This window comes from Littorina saxatilis, linkage group LG5 (genome assembly GCF_037325665.1).
Source record: "Littorina saxatilis isolate snail1 linkage group LG5, US_GU_Lsax_2.0, whole genome shotgun sequence".
In the NCBI taxonomy this organism is placed as follows: Eukaryota; Metazoa; Mollusca; class Gastropoda; order Littorinimorpha; family Littorinidae; genus Littorina; species Littorina saxatilis.
The window spans coordinates 45,114,912-45,132,622 of record NC_090249.1 but is presented as its reverse complement, the minus strand read 5'-3'; the positions used below and the strand labels follow the sequence as shown (position 1 = coordinate 45,132,622).

At 41.9% G+C, this 17,711-nt stretch overlaps 2 protein-coding genes across 3 annotated transcripts in view; both read right to left on the bottom strand.

The window, feature by feature from the left end:
• The window catches only part of LOC138967273 (sialin-like), a 24,590-nt gene extending 18,267 nt beyond the window's left edge, over positions 1–6,323 (bottom strand). Inside the window, exons 1-4 of the mRNA XM_070339804.1 lie at positions 5,829–6,323; positions 3,652–3,811; positions 3,157–3,269; positions 1,904–2,044 (exon numbers count right to left, since the gene is read on the bottom strand). Of these exons, the coding sequence (XP_070195905.1) occupies positions 1,904–2,044; positions 3,157–3,269; positions 3,652–3,811; positions 5,829–6,020 (606 nt within the window). The 5' untranslated portion in view covers positions 6,021–6,323. The remainder of the gene's footprint in view (positions 1–1,903; positions 2,045–3,156; positions 3,270–3,651; positions 3,812–5,828) is intronic.
• Positions 6,324–7,412: 1,089 nt separating this feature from the next.
• Positions 7,413–17,711, bottom strand: part of LOC138967263 (glycine dehydrogenase (decarboxylating), mitochondrial-like) — a 60,415-nt gene continuing 50,116 nt past the window's right edge. For both annotated transcript variants that reach the window (XM_070339789.1, XM_070339790.1), the window contains 3 exons: positions 12,169–12,233; positions 11,335–11,415; positions 7,413–11,002 (listed from right to left, as the gene is read on the bottom strand). In XM_070339789.1, the coding sequence (XP_070195890.1) occupies positions 10,856–11,002; positions 11,335–11,415; positions 12,169–12,233 (293 nt within the window). In that variant the 3' untranslated portion in view covers positions 7,413–10,855. The remainder of the gene's footprint in view (positions 11,003–11,334; positions 11,416–12,168; positions 12,234–17,711) is intronic.

Here is a 17,711-nt window from a genome sequence, read left to right as displayed (position 1 = left end):
TTTTCTGACCAATCAGTGGCTTGTTTAGATAGAGACCCACTTTCGCTCAGTCACTTTCGCTTCGCTCACTTTCGCTCACTTTCGCTTTTCCGCATTGTGGATACAGTCACAACCAAAAGCAACAGTAGACTACTGTGTTGGAAAATGGAATCTCCAGCAGGAAAAAGAAAAGCGTTGACTTTAGAGCAGCGTGTCGCTGCCTTGAAAAAACTAGATAGCGGCCAATCATGCCGAGATGTGGCGAAGGAGATGGGATGTGGTAAAACACAGATCGCGAGGATCAAATCGGAAAAAGAAGACGTGATGAAGGAGTGGGAGTCAGGTGCGCGAATCGACCAAAAAACTGTGAAACGTCGGAAAACGCAATATGAAGACCTGAACAACGTGGTATGGGAGTGGTTTTGTACTGCAAGATCGAAGAATCTGCGTGTTGAATGACTGATGAAGAGTCAGCTATTTTTAGCTTTGTGACGTCCGACTTGCGTAAGTTTGAATGCACAGTGTGTGTAGGGAACGGGGTAGGTGGGGGGGGGGGGGGGGATGTTGTTGTTGTTGTTGTTGTTTGCTACATGTATCATTTGTTTACTCACATTTTCAGTGAGTCTCATGTTCAATCCAATAAATACATACTACAGGACTGACAAAAAGTGTCTTGTTCATTTTACGTGCTCTTTGTAAAATACTGCCCCGGCCCCTCCACCTGTGAAGAAGGGACACCTGTCTAATAGGGACACTATTACCATTCCCCAAGGGTGTCCGTTAGAGACAGGTTTTACTGTAGTAGTTGCGCTAAGAAGGATAGCACGCTTTTCTGTACCTCTCTTTGTTTTAACTTTCTGAGCGTGTTTTTAATCCAAACATATCATATCTATATGTTTTTGGAATCAGGAACCGACAAGGAATAAGATGAAAGTGTTTTTAAATTGATTTGGACAATTTAATTTTGATAATAATTTTTATATATTTAATTTTCAGAGCTTGTTTTTAATCGGAATATAACATATTTATATGTTTTTGGAATCAGCAAATGATGGAGAATAAGATAAACGTAAATTTGGATCGTTTTATACATTTTTATGTTTTTTTACAATTTTCAGATTTTTAATGACCAAAGTCATTAATTAATTTTTAAGCCACCAAGCTGAAATGCAATACCGAAGTCCGGGCTTCGTCGAAGATTACTTGACTAAAATTTCAACCAATTTGGTTGAAAAATGAGGGCGTGACAGTGCCGCCTCAACTTTCACGAAAAGCCGGATATGACGTCATCAAAGACATTTATCAAAAAAATGAAAAAAACGTTCGGGGATTTCATACCCAGGAACTCTCATGTCAAATTTCATAAAGATCGGTCCAGTAGTTTAGTCTGAATCGCTCTACACACACACACACACACACACACGCACACACGCACACATGCACATACACCACGACCCTCGTTTCGATTCCCCCTCGATGTTAAAATATTTAGTCAAAACTTGACTAAATATAAAAACAAGCTAAAAGCAGAAAAATAACCAAATATGTACACACAGCTATCAGAATCAGAGAAAATGATTGAAAAATAATGTGTCTGAAGAAAAACATGCAATCAAACCATGTACACAGTAAAAATCAATTAAATACAGTTTGTACATAAATTTGCAAACCCTCAGAAGGAAAAGGAAAGAAAGAAGTCAAGGTCTCCAGCTTCAAATAGGGGCACAAGCACACACACAAACACACAGACAGTCAGGGCCTCTTTCTTGAACTAGACACGAGCGCACGCACACACACACACACACACACACACACACGGACACTCACGCAGACACTCATGCACAAACACACACACCCACCCATACACACACAGTGATAAAACACGCACCAGGAACTAGCATACACATAACAACAGATCCCATACCTTTGGCGGCTCTACAAATTCCTCTTCCAAATCCTGCGTGCTGCGTTTTTCGGTGTAGAGTGAGAGCCACGCCAGCAGCCACACCAGACCCCCCACCCCAAACAGGTAAAACATCCACTCCCACGGCAAGTGGGGGCATATCTGTCGCACACAAAAGAAAGCAAACATGTCATTAGATGAGAAGCTGAAACAAATGAGGCAAAAAGCGCTGTTTAGGCCTAAAAAAAAATAGGTCTGTTTACGGTAACATAGGCCAAAAAAATAGGGTCGGTAGGTCGGGATTTTTTTTTTGTTTTTCTCTCCAAAAAACCATATTTTTACGTTATTTTGCAAAAAAAAACAAAAGATTTTTTTGTTCTTTTTTTATTCCCCAAATGCCAAAAAAAGTCTAGGGTCGCGCGAAAAAAATAGGGTCGGTCGGGTTACCGTAAACAGACTATTTTTTTTGTTGGCCTTAGAGATCTGATAAACAAAGGGAAGTAAGCGCTCGAAATACATACCAGTAAGTGAGAGTTATTCCAAACCATTCTCCTGGCACCTGATAGAATAACAAGCATTGAAATTCTTACTTTGTTATTCTCTCAGGTGCTTGGAGAATGGTTCCGAATAACTCACTTATTCTAATACACATGTTGTATGCATTTAGAGTGCTTACTTTCTCTTTGTTTATCAGACGCCATTAGGTGAGAAGTCTGGTATTCCCTTCTTGTCTTATTGACTTGCAACTAAGTAAAAAGTCCATACAAACTGACCACAGATGTTTCAGCACTGCAAAATTATAAAAACCTGACCCAAAAAAGTCATTTTAAACTACTTAGAAGAACTACAGAAGGTGTCCTATCTATGGAGGTGTCCACTCATGGAAGAAGCCTCACATCGCAGGTACCTTTATATTGAATTTGTTTTTCCCTCAGACCCTTTTCACAGTAAGGCCCCCCAAAAAGTTGTTTTCAATGACAAGGCAAAATAATTAGGGTCGGTAGGTCGGTTCCATTTTGTTCATTTTTTAAAGTTTGTCCTTTACATAGGCGCGTATTTTGCTTTTTATTAGCCGTAAATCGTGCAAGCTGTGTCCCCTGGATGTCAGAGAAGAGTAACTTTCCTTGTAAAGTCTGCAAAATCTAATTTTTCATAACAATAATTTTTGAAGGCTCCGAAAAAAGTTATATAGGGTCAGGAGGAAAAAGTAGGGTTGGTTTGGGAATAGCAAACAAAGAATTTTTGTTGGGGGGAGGGGTCTGATTTCTACTTACCAGAGCAGCCACAGTCTGTCCAATGGAACCCATGGCCACCAAATATCCAAACGCCCGAGACCTCTCTTCACAGGGTATGGCGTGAGCAAAGATGTGGAAAATGGTTGGGAGACCTGTTCAGCAAATGCAACAGAAACATTTGCTTTTATGTTGAACACACAGACATATATGCATGGACATACATAACATACAAATATTATCTCTTTCACTTTCAGACACATAGCACCTTTAAAACAATAAGACATCCTGCTTATAAATTTCACAGACAGCATATTAAAACACTGATAAACGATCAATAAATCATGCATGACAAGACAATGCAAAAAGATATGCCATGCGCCACTGAAGTACGAATGTAATGTCTCTACCGATCTCATTCTACAATTCACTGCGATGTCTCATTCAAAGCTTTACATTGACACAAAAACATAGTTTGATACAAACAGAAAGAGACAGGGACAGAAACAAAAACACTTAAAAGAGAACGCCACTCACCGACTCCTTCACCAAGCCCGAGCAGCACACGGGAAAAGATGAGGGCGTGTATGGAATGTGAGCAGAGCGGAACGATGATGGTGGACAGTGACCACAGCAACACCGCCACGGTCAGCACTCGCTTCCCCCCGTATCGCTTGGCCGCACTGCCCCCTATCACCTGAAACAAAACAACAGTAAGTCCCTCCTGCATTTACTAAGTGACAGTCTTATTCTTCTGCGTTCCTAGCCGTGCTAAATTTTCAATTCGGTCTGAGGGCTTAGTCCGCAGACCGCCACACTGACATTGCTGACCCCCACAGCTTCGCGTGGGCCTTCACTGGACTGGGCCAAGTCTGGTGTCTCAGGGCGTTGAAGGAGGGGCAGGCACAAAGTCTAATTCACATAAATGACCACAGCCTCCCCCACCCCACTTTACAGTTCTCCAAAACTCTGAGAAATCAGGTCTTAAAAGGGAGGAAGTCTTATGTTCAACTAGAGATACATTATTAGACATTATTTACAGAAAATATGGAAAACTAGGGTCTTAACATGGTGGTCTTAAAGGGTGGTTCCACTCTATTTTGTTTCTTGTTCTACAGTATTTTTAATTGTCGATTGAGTGAATGCATAGTATTTGCATAGTGTACAAAATTCATAACACCTAACGAACAAGAAGGGCAAAGCCCATACGACTCACATGCTTGACCTCGACCTTTAGGGTAACTAAACCTAGCTATGACATCATACACTAAGAACTGCTTTACACATTTTTCCTACCAAAATACATGTGACCTTGACCCAAGGTCAAGGTCATCCAAGGTCATGCAACACAAAGCTGTTAATTCAAGACATAGGAAGTACCATGGTGCTTATTGGCTCTTTCTACCATGAGATATGGTCACTTTTAGTGGTTCACTACCTTATTTTGGTCACATTTCATAAGGGTCAAAGTGACCTTGACCTTGATCATATGTGACCAAATGTGTCTCATGATGAAAGCATAACATGTGCCCCACAAAATTTTTAAGTTTGAAACAGTTATCTTCCATAGTTCAGGGTCAAGGTCACTTCAAAATATGTATACAATCCAACTTTGAAGAGCTCCTGTGACCTTGACGCAAGGTAAACCAAACTGGTATCAAAAGATGGGGCTTACTTTGCCCTATATATCATATGTAGGTGAGGTATTCAATCTCAAAAACTTCAGAGAAAATGGGAAAAATGTGAAAAATAGCTGTTTTTTAGGCAACATTTATGGCCCCTGCGACCTTGACCTTGAAGCAAGGTCAAGATGCTATGTATGTTTTTTGGGGCCTTGTCATCATACACCATCTTGCCAAATTTGGTAGTGATAGACTGAATAGTGTCCAAGAAATATCCAACGTTAAAGTTTTCCGGACGTCCGGACGGACGGACGGACGGACGACTCGGGTGAGTACATAGACTCACTTTTGCTTCGCATGTGAGTCAAAAAACTATATATATGCAACTATTGACCTTAGATTAGATAACTCAAATCTAGTCTAGATTTACACTTATATATTCAATTCATAATCAATATCATATGCTGCAAACAATCCGGTAATCCATGCTGCTAATTATGTCCCTGTCGTTTAGTTAGTTTATGCGGTACAACTTTTCTCTGAAAACCTCCAAAATGGCAAAAATCTCAAAAAACCTTAAAAAAATCCTTAACAGAAATAAGAAAATGCGTGTCAGGGGTTTTCTGATGGATGTGTACGAATCGGTATCACTATTAATAAGTATCATATCATCCTGGCATCCAAAATGCCATTTACTGGTTCCAGATTCATTCTGCAATGCTCGTAATCACTAACTCCTGTGCACTATACTGCTTCCTTAATCCTCCGCTATTTCTGCTGCTACTGGTACTACATACTACCACTGTTGCTTCATAAAGAATCATATCCACACACAATATGAGTGATAAGTACTGACACTGACACTAACAGACAATGAGACACCTTTTCACATAACTGATTCATCTTCTCCCTAAACAGTAAATTACAGTCCGAATTAATCGTATCAATTTGCCCAGCAGCAATGACCATGACATCTGACCACAGGCAGAAGGTATCGTCCACTGGACTACTACTATCACAGAAAGACTCGTTCTGTGATAGTAGTAGTCCAGTGGACGATACCTTCCGCCTGTGATCTGACCATCACCCTACCTGACTGCTCATGTAGCCCACGGCAAAAGATGACAGCACCCATCCCTGGCCGTGCATGTCCCAGTTGAACTCGTCGGCCATGGGAACAATTGCGATCGGCATGATGACACGATCTGCCGAATTGATAAAGTTCGCCATTGAGCACAGAGCGATGATGTGCGACGGTCTGGTAAGCATGCCGCCGGAGCTCATCTTGCAACCGTTGTCTTTTCACTCACTTGCCAGTAGTGGTCTTGTCCAGTTTCACTCTCAGTCGCCACCAGACTGAGTCGACTTCGGAGTGACTTTTACGACAATCAGACCCGTTGCAAAACTTCATTCAGAGAAAAATCTATAGAAAAATCGTCAGGTAACAAACTCTGATGCTTGCTTTCAACGTAACCATTGTGTTGTCACCGTGGTCTTCTTTCTTCACCGACTACCGGATAGCTTCTTGACGTGGCACCACAACTTTCTTGGGCGCCATGTTCTTCTGTAGTTAGCAACTGCAGTGTTAATAAAAAGCAATTTTGTAATTCATTCTTTAGTTTTAAATGTATCAAACAGAAAATGTCGATATTATACGCTCGTACTTTTGGTTGTTGAATATCTTGAGTAGATTTTTATGTTACAGTGCAATCTTTATTTGTTTATGTTGTAAGCGAGAAGACCAGACGATTGGTCAAGTTTTTTTGATTATCCAATCAGATTCTGCATTTCTTGCGGAACGGGTTTTGGTTCCAATTTTATGTTCTGACCTTTATTGCATGCTTTTGACGTTTCTATAAAAATCAAATAAAAAGCCGAAATATTAAGACATTAAGGCTTAAATATAGCCGAAAGATGTCACAGAACCTATATTTGCCTTTCTTTATTTTAATTCATTCTCAGTTTATAGGACCACATTGGGAAGCCCTATATATATGTCAAAAATGTGTGTGCACTTGATTTAATTTTATTTGTTGCAGAACCCCCGGGGGTTAGGGGGAAAAATTTACCCGATGCTCCCCAGCATGTAGTAAGAGGCGACTAATGGATTTTGTTTCTCCTTTTACCCTTGTTAAGTGTTTCTTGTATAGAATATAGTCAATGTTCGTAAAGATTTTAGTCAAGCAGTATGTAAGAAATGTTAAGTCCTTTGTACTGGAAACTTGCATTCTCCCAGTAAGGTAATATATTGTACTACATTGCAAGCCCCTGGAGCAAATTTTTGATTAGTGCTTTTGTGAACAAGAAACAATTGACAAGTGGCTCTATCCCATCTTCTCCCTTTCCCCGTCGCGATATAAGTGGTTGAAAACGGCGTTACAGACCAAATAAAGAAAGAAAGAATTTGTTGCAGTTGACCCCCCCACACACACACACACTGTACACAAAGGTAGAAAATATAGATTTAATTTTGGATGCACTTTCCACATGTATACAATATCATGATGTAAATGCTGTGCATTTTCAGGCTGATAATTGGGTAAACAATTTCAATAGCAAATGGACTGATACAAATATATGAATGAGTGCTTGTGTGTCTACTTCTGTGTACACAAGAATGGAGAGAGATACAGAGAGAAGAGGGTAAATATCCTACGCACACACACACACCAGAAGTATAATTTCCAGAATGATGACGAATTTTAATATAAAATATTGCTCAGTAACCTTCTTTTCTCTTCTGATCCAGCAGAAAATAATACAAGACAATATTCCACACACAAAAAAGCAATTTTTCATTTTACAAAGATGCCTTTAAAACACACACACACACAAAAAGACCTGCAAAATACCAAAAATTAAAACAGCAAAAAGAATATGACTGCAAGAGACAGAAATCTTTTCAAAAATCTATTTTCACATTTCAAGGGGTACGTACAACTACCAGTAAAATAATCATGCCTTGAAATGAATAGCACATGCACATCTGAAACAATTAATTACCAAGCAATGATTCACTGTGATGGCACTCCAGATGCTTATTTCTGCAACATGATTTTCTGGGATAACTGCACACGACAACAGCAACTAGATAAACTATACAACAAATGTGGTCCTTCTGGAAATGCTTATAAATGCCAATCCTTTTCATGGTTACTGCAAACTCCTATAAACTTCAGCAAAATGAAGTCAATAACATTTGAAAAAACCAAATGAGGTTGCATAGAAGTACAAAGTGCGAAAAGAAAAAAAATGGTCAAAAATATAAAATCATCACACCAAGGTTTATGTACACTTGCACAAGTGCTTTGGATTCCACAACATTCTGGGAAAACATATACGTACATTTAAAAAAACAATCAAATATCAATTTGATTTCAAACGGAAATGAAACATACAACAAATACAGTAGAACTCTCCCTTTCAACACCTCCAAAAATCTTTAAAAAATAGGTCTTATCTTCTTCTTCTTCTTGTCGATCACTCAGAATAGGTCTTATCTTCTTCTTCTTCTTGTCGATCACTCAGAATAGGTCTTATCTTCTTCTTCTTCTTGTCGATCACTCAGAATAGGTCTTATCGTCTTCTTCTTCTTGTTGATCACTCAGAATAGGTCTTATAAAGGAGGGAGTCTTTAAAATGGAGGTAAATTTACAGAGTTAATGATCAGAAGATCTCGATTTTTGGCTCACGAAGTGTAGCCTATGCGATGCTAACTTTTGTCTGTCTGTGCGTGCGTGCGTGCGTGCGTATGTATGTATGTATGTATGTATGTATGTATGTATGTATGTATGTATGTCTGTGGTAGAAACTTTAACATTTGAAGACGTCATATTACATTGACGTCACATTATGACGTACGAGGGTTAGACGTCATGCGATGGAATTACTGAAAGTCTCGGTGATTGTTATTTTGAGCGGGCCGAGACTATTTGGCAGTCGTGTCCATGTAAGTAGGCTACATGCAGACAGACAGATCTAGATCTAGTGTCTCGCTTTCTTGCACAGTTTCACCTATGCTCTTTCTCTGTGTGTCTGTGTGTCTGTGTGTGTGTGTGTGTGTGTGTGTGTGTGTGTGTGTGTGTGTGTGTGTGTGTGTGTGTGTGTGTGTGTGTTGTGTGTGTGTGTGTGGTGTGTGTGTGTGTACTGTGTGTGTGTGTGTGACGGAGTGATTGAGTTTGTGTTACTGTTTGTCGATTTCTTACGTGAGCCTTGAAGGCTTCGCCTCTTGTTCAGATTGCATCTGTACATTGACTCCCATTTTAAAACTCCCTCCTTTTAAGGACCTGATGTTTTTCTTCAGATTTGAGGTCTTAAAAGATATGTACATCCAGTGGCTCATCAAAATCATTAGTGGGAACAATCACAATGGGACAGAGATCTGAGCTTTGAAATATACATTCGATATCTGTACACATACTTGATGCCATCTTCCGCCATAAACGGGAGGTTGACATGATCATGCGCATTAAAAATTCTGAAGTTTTCTCCCTCTGTGTTGCTTTCTTCCTGTTTTCATGACGTACACACACAAATTCAGCAGTCAACATAAATGACCCCCCATACACACTTCCTAGAAAAACAAAAAAAAAACAACCATGACAGGAATCTTACTGACTAAAACAGTCAGTATAAAAATATAACACAAGTAGTTAGGGAAAATGTTTGTATAACAAACAACATTGCGTATTACAACTCCCCCTAAACATTCATCCTGAAAATTTTTTTCCTCGAGACAAATCTTGGAATCCATTTTCACCAACATGCATTTTTAAGATAAGAGACCCAAACACAATCATTTACCATCTATTTGCTGTGCACAATATGAAACAATGGTTTTCAGTCTGTCTGCTAAAATAAGTCAGAGCAAATTAACATGCGTTTTCTTGCGCACATTTTTTTGGGGAGGGGGGGGGGGTGGGGTGTAATAAAAATGTCTTCAACCTACAGTGCAAAAACTTTTCAAGGGAGTTTTAAGCACAATAAATGCCTCTGTTCATACAGTGAAACCCGAGTCTTAGGACCCCTCCGTTTAGGGCGCCTGCTCTTTAAAAACTTCACTTTTTCAGATTTTGTCTTCATAAAGTCTGAACATTTACATAAACTTTGAGATTGACTCTTTCAAGACCTAATTTCTCTTAGACACTGGGCAAGTTTCAGCGGTGACCCAAGTCACTGGAGTTGGATTAATCCTCCCTGAAATGTAGTCTGGTCGAACCCGGTGACTTCACACTGCTCGCTCTAGTCCAACTCCCGTACTGTTTCCAGTTCGTCTGGTTCCAAACTAAGTTTAAGCGAATCGACCGGAGTGACATGCGCAGTGGCAAACCTGTTTACCCCAAAAACTTGACAAGAGTAATGGTCAAGTCAAAAAATAGTATTGTGATGACAAAAATAGTAACCCAGTGGTTACAACCCCAAACATTAGCAACACAAACCTAATTTGAAGCACATTTGAAAATCATAGTCAATACTCAAACGGAGTATTTTTTTCCCAATATCCTTAAAAATAGTAATAAATTACTCCCAAATAGTAAGGGTAAACAGGTCTGCAGTTGACTAGACCAGAATCGGTGGCTAAAACTTGCCCCTTTTCATCTGTGTACACCCTGCAAAAAAGCCAGCTCCGCGATTATTCCACGGAAGTCTACAGTACTAAAGTTCGGTCACCACAACACTTGCAACAAAATCGTGAAAAAGCCTGCAAGATCAGCTGCGTATAGGTGCGCTGGTTTTGAGGAAGCAGCTAAGCTGTTGGGTGCATCATGGCTGCCAACCTTATGACTATGAAATTCCTGTGGGGGTCCCGGGGCCGCAAAAGCCCCCCGATGGAATCCACGGGCAAAGCCCTTGCTGAAGATTTTTTGTAAATGGTTTTTGATCTTTTTTGTTGTTTTCGGCGGCATTCGAAGGCCAAAACCGGAAAGAAGCACAACTTATTTTTCATACATGGGCACATCGATTTGGCTGGTCTCAGTTACCCCGAGCGTCTTTTCACCGGTTTCGTCCCCCAAAAAGAGGCTGCTTTCACAAATTATTGTTTAAAAAATGTCCTTTTCGGGAAAAATCAAAAAAGTCATGAGGATTGGCAGCTATGGTGCATGGTTTTGAGGAAGCAGCTAAACTGCTGCTCGCTCCTCCACTCCATTTTCGTCGCTGGAGTAGGATGACATTGGAGGACAGGTGCACATCAGATTCTGGTCACCGTACGCGTCATCGATGCGGGCCACAGTCGGCCAGAACTTGGTGGCGGGGGTGACAAAAGACTGCACAAAAATAACATAAAACTGTAGTTTACTTTGGTGCGGTAAGATAAGGTCATTGTTTAGTGTGTGAAATAACTCTACTAAACGTGCCCATCTCCATAACAGTGTCTGGCAAACGTAGGTCATATATTTGTATTGCCATCACATTTATTAATTAAAAAAAACAAAAACAAAACTTAAAACTTCCCAATACTAATTCACAATTCAACATTACATTCTAATCAATGGGCCTACCGTATCTATACTTACTAACACACATTTTTGCGATTAATTTAATGTGATTAATTATCTTAACTATGGTAGATAAGGTTTGAAACAAAACATTCACTCACAGCAGGGAACGCTCCCATTTCCATTGTGTACGGTCGATTCCACTTGCTGTTGATAATATCAAGCTGTATGTGTGGCGCCATCTGGAAAATAAAAACAGAATGAATTTTTATGAACATAAAGATGTGTCACATTTTTAATTCCAAGAAGAATTCACTTTTATTTACATTGGTTGCTCTTTTCATTTTTTAACGTCTCTTGACAAATATATGGCTGTCCGAGGCCGAGACTGAAACCCATGCAAGTTTGTTTCCTTTTTAAGTTCACATGTCAGTCTCCATGCTTAAAACTACTTACTTTTAGGTCTACTGTTGTAAAAAAAAAAAAAAAAGGTTCCAAAAAGCTCATGTCTTTTCGCATTTGCTACTTCAAATCTTGATAAAAATCTTAATCTCCTTTAAAAAGAAAAATCTTGTCCCTGAGGACATCCCGGAATCAAGGATGTGTAACATTTCAACATCCAGTATCTTACTAAATATGTGTCTAGCTTTGTTTTCACCTTCTAGTTCTACTTCAAAGGCTCACAAGCAGAGTAAAAGTTTTGAACCTTTCTCAAAATAATTTTGTTTGTTTGTTTTGATTTCAATTTTAAGCTGAACCTCTATATGATTTCAAAACAACTCAAGAAGATATAACATGGTGGATGATTCAAAACATTGACCCGACTATGCAATATTTCTTTTCTATACTGGCCACATTAATTAGTAACATCTTTACTCAATTACAAACAAACTAAACAATAAAACACACAAATTAGGAGTCAACAAACAGGAAAGAAGCCGATGCAATGACATTTGCCAATGTAAACCTCATATACGTATAGCAGATGGTCTTACCTTTAGCGGGTTGACGTCACGGTCCATTCTCCCTTCCTCAATGTCCTGGATCTCTTTCCTGATGGCTGCACACACCAACAAGCAATGGTATCAGGCGAGTGCCTTTTTTCCTTAATTAGTACCAGGGCTAAAGTTTTGTGCACCCTAGAAGGTCAAATGTGTGGCTGTGCTGCACACAATTTTTGGAGGAACCAGATATGATTTTACTATGAAAGACACACAGCTCCACCTTTTCTTCATTGTTCGTTTGTTCTTGTGTAACTTCTTAAATGTTCATGTGCTGAAACTCCCACATTCACCCATGCTTTTACATGACCGTTTATACCCGGCAATACCTTGATTTCGGAGGACGTATGCACAGTATTTTTGTGGTTCTATAACTCACCAAACTCTGACTTAGAATACAGGATCTTTTCCGTGTATATTTGGTTTTTGCTTGCGTTTGTTTGTTTGTTTGCTTAACGCCCAGCCGACCACGAAGGGCCATATCAGGGCGGTGCTGCTTTGACATATAACGTGCGCCACACACAAGGCAGAAGTCGCAGCACAGGCTTCGTGTCTCACCCAGTCACATTATTCTGACACCGGACCAACCAGTCCTAGCACTAACCCCATAAAAATGATAATGCCAGACGGAGCAGCCACTAGATTGAAAAATTTCCAAAGTAAATTTTGATTTAATTAATATACTTACCCGAATCACATTAGCATTGAGTCACATGAGATGCTTAGCACTGAAAAACGCTTACCTATCTAAGGGAAGCAACCCCATCACCAAAACGAAAGCGAAAGTAGCTTAGGTAATGAGCAGTCACACTGGGAGTTACCTCCCATATTGGTGTGCACACGTCACTTCCCATAACTCCACGTGTCTACCTACCCTCATACGGCTTTTACACAAACATCAAAAACCATACGCGGGGCAGGCGGGAGGGAATCCAATATGTGATTCGGGTAAGTATATTAATTAAATCAAAATTTACTTTGGAAATTTTTCATTAAATTTCATATTCTTACTCCGAATCACATTAGCAGATAATCATCAAGAAGGCGGTGGGAAAGAAAAATCTAACTCACTCTAAAAACCTTGCCAGGAAGTAGCCCCATGCCAACAAGGCAGGGAGGGCTCGGTGGAAAGAAAATTCTAACTCACACTAATCCTTAGCCAGGAACTGGCACGCTGCCAACAAATCAGGAAGGGAGCGGAGAAACAAACCTGATTGACAGCCAAGGAGTCTCTAATCAAAACTAGCCAAAGGAAAACCTCAGAGGGCTAGTAAGCTGTGCCCAAACCTTCGATCAATCCCACGGACAAAAAAGGGAAAAGGCACAGAGAGAGACCAAAGCTCTGGATTAAATGAACCCGAGCTAAGTAGAGGGGGAAAGACAATCTGCCACCCCCCCCCCCCCTTTCTTCTTCTAGGAAGGAAAGTTCAACCCAACAAGAAGCGTGGACAAAGAGAGGCAGCTCAAAAAGAAGGGCGACCAATCACCACGTAAAGGAAAGAGAGAGACGTCCTAGTACCAGGTACCCGAGTCCAACTCGATGACGAAAACTCACAAAGAGCGTCAGCGTACATAAGTTCCAAGAACAAAAGAGTACGCAATTCAGTCTGCTTGTAGGAAAATCGAAAGAGAATCCAAACCCCAGACTGAAAGCGAGACTGATAAGCATCAAAAAACCGTGGCGCCAAGCAGTCGAGGAAATTCCCGAGAAAAAATTCTCCGGAAAAGCTGGAAGATACGTTCGTAGCCAAATCGAGAGAAAGCTGAAACTTGGACGAACCAACCAGAAAATGTCTCAGTCTGTCCGTCTTTGAGAGACGGAAGGCCAGACAAAAGGCAAAACCCTTTAGCCATTGTTGCCTGTGGTAGAAAGGTGACCGTAAAAGGAAACCCAACCCAACGGCAGTCGCTCTAACTCTCCTCATTTTAGAATGAGGATGAAGAAAGCGTCGGGTCCACAGACATAGGCACCCGAAAAAGCGAAGTCAAGCAGCTAAACGCTGCCGGACAACGCACAGACTAAGGCTAAGAGCCACAGAGCCCGTAACCCAGACACCATTCCAAAATACCCGCTGAACACCGGCAAAGGAATGACTCAAAGGTTTCGGAATATTAGTTAGCCCTCTGCCGAGAGGAGAGGACTAACCAAAAAACTGAGAGAGAAGGTCAGCCACAAAGGATGATCCTTCGAACTGATATTGCCGAAGACAATGCCCCCTCAGAAAATCTGTATGTCACCTCCGAGGACGACTTAAGTGAAACTTAAGTTTGGACGAAACATCAGAACCAGTCCTTGCTCGAGAAAGGCAGAGCCTGACCCAGCGAAAGACCAACACCGGCCGCATAAGTCAGTCATTGTTCCTAATGCGCCGACGTAACCATGACGTCAGTAAGAGAACAACTCTCCGGCTAACCGGAAATGTGACCGGAACAGCAAATTGTGGCTGAAACGACTGTCACCCTGACCGCCAGAAGCCAGCATACCCGAAGGTCAGCCCGAAACCCACCGGAAGAGATCCCAGAAGATGCTCAAGCCGGTGGACTTAACTCGCTGTGTGAACATCGCTAAAGAGCGAAATCAAATCCCGTCGACACCCAAACGCGTGAGCGAGGTGAAGAGAGGATAAAAACACCTGATCTTCGTTCACCCTAGGAAAGGTTGAACCAAGAATGAAGACGACATCATCGTATTGATCTACACCAAGTGTAAGCAAATCAATATAATCCGTCCTGGACCGAAAAATATGATGAAGGTCTCCTAAAGATGCCAGATCTAACACGGACGTCCCATCTCCTCCTAAGAGAGAAGGATGCGTCTTGAAACAGCCACAACCGAGTCTCTCATAACTGGAAACCAGTAGAGGGAGCCAAATCCGGGTCCCCAGACAAGGCGACCGCGGAGAAGCAGAGGACGAGTGTCAGACGAAGCCCAAATAGCCAAAACAAGCTAAGGCTAAAACTGTTCCGTAACTTGTCTTGAGGGACAGGAAAAAGGAACAGAAACGGCAGGAGTACCACTTCAGGTATGGGATGAAATAGCCCAAGAACCTGTAAAAAATGGTATGCCACAGAAGAGGAATCTCCAAACCGAAGTAGGAAAAACTCCCTCTTCCCAACCAAACGGAAGTTGTCATCGCCGTACAGGCACCCAAAGAGTGTGCCAAAACAGCTGACGTCCTTCCGGAAAACAAGTCTGTTCGCTAGCCTCAGACCCACAGTCGGGGTGGACAAGCAGGCGACAAAGACCAAGGTCACAGACCAGTGGCATAAAAAACGATGCACGAGTAACCCGGAAACCGGAAACTCGCGTACCGGAGTATCACTTTGACTTATACTCTGACTGGTGTGAGAGTAAAGAAAGCCAAGTGAAGAAAGCCCGAAGGCCTATACCACGGAGGGCCCAGAGGCGGAAGGAAACACGCAATAACCGGAGACCGGAGCCCGTGTCTCTGGAAAACACCTGCTCATCCCTTGACTCAGAGGAAAAGGGTAAGAGGAGAGGCCATCCAACCACCGTGTCTGGAAAAGCGGAAGTCACAACACCCTCGGGGTGAAGCAAAAACTGCCCCGGCTGAAGCACAGAGTGCGACAATGCCGACCGCTGTTGCTCTCTCTCTGGCTGTAAGAAGCCAGAACAAGTCGCGTAAGGCGAAAATACAATATTTAGTCAAGTAGCTGTCGAACTCACAGAATGAAACTGAACGCAATGCCATTTTTCAGCAAGACCGTATACTCGTAGCATCGTCAGTCCACCGATCATGGCAAAGGCAGTGAAATTGACAAGAAGAGCGGGGTAGTAGTTGCGCTAAGAAGGATAGCACGCTTTTCTGTACCTCTCTTTGTTTTAACTTTCTGAGCGTGTTTTTAATCCAAACATATCATATCTATATGTTTTTGGAATCAGGAACCGACAAGGAATAAGATGAAAGTGTTTTTAAATTGATTTGGACAATTTAATTTTGATAATAATGTTTATATATTTAATTTTCAGAGCTTGTTTTTAATCCGAATATAGCATATTTATATGTTTTTGGAATCAGAAAATGATGTAAAATAAGATAAACGTAAATTTGGATCGTTTTATAAATTTTTAATTTTTTTTACAATTTTCAGATTTTTAATGACCAAAGTCATTAATTAATATTTAAGCCACCAAGCTGAAATGCAATACCGAAGTCCGGGCTTCGTCGAAGATTACTTGACCAAAATTTGAACCAATTTGGTTGAAAAATGAGGGCGTGACAGTGCCGCCTCAACTTTCACGAAAAGCCGGATATGACGTCATCAAAGACATTTATCAAAAAAATGAAAAAAACGTTCGGGGATTTCATACCCAGGAACTCTCATGTCAAATTTCATAAAGATCGGTCCAGTAGTTTAGTCTGAATCGCTCTACACACACACACACACACACACACAGACACACACACACACACACACACACACACACACACGCACATACACCACGACCCTCGTTTCGATTCCCCCTCGATGTTAAAATATTTAGTCAAAACTTGACTAAATATAAAAAGAGACAGCGTATCCAGCCAAAGCCAGAAAAGCAGCCCCTGAAACCACAGAATGCGGAAACGAGGACTGAATAGACTGAGGCCGAAACCATAAAAGACCGGAGGCCAGTCGGCGGTACCGTACAGCACTTCCCCGTCGCCTTAGCGTACGCGTGCCGTAGGACCCCCTAATCCGGTGAGGACCGGAAAAAACGCAGCCGTCGCAACCGCAAAAGCGGAAATGAAGGCTGCATAGACTGAGGCCAGAAGCCATCAAGCCCGGAGGCCAGTCTGCAGTCCATCCCATCACCGGTGCAGAGAGAACGCATGAGGGAGGACCTATACTTCCGACCAAAACCGGAAATGCAGCGGCCGTAAACGGCAGCCACATCCAGTCCATCCCGTCACCGTTGTCCGAGCGAACGCATGAGAGAGGACCTATGCTTCCGATAAAACCGGAAACGCAGTGGCCGTAAACGGCTGCCGCTACTGTTCTGTATAGACCGTGACCACGGTGGGTAAGACGAAAGTATCAGAACAGGGGTTATGCTTCCGGTTGAGAACCGGAAACGCAGGAGCCATAAACGGCTGCCGTTACTGTTCTGTATAGTCCGTGACCACGGTGGGTAAGACAGAAGTATCAGAACAGCGGTTATGCTTCCGGTTGAAAACCGGAAACGCAGTAGCCGTAAACGGCTGCCGCTACCGTTCTGTATAGTCCGTGACCACGGAGGGTGACGGAAGTATCAGAACAGCGGTTATGCTTCCGGTTGAAAACCGGAAACGCAGTAGCCGTAAACGGCTGCCGCTACTGTTATGCCGCAGTCCGTGCCCTCTGGGGAAATGTCGGTATTGGCAACAACAGGAGAATGCAAGGAGTGACCCTGCCCCAAAGAACTGTCTCCCCGAAGGGAGTGTCCAGACGTCTCACGAGGACTGTAGGACCAGTTCAACTTACCGGTAATGCCACCACAGAAGCGGCCACCGACAAGGCAGGAACCTGCTTCCCGGAAATGGAAGCATCCAACA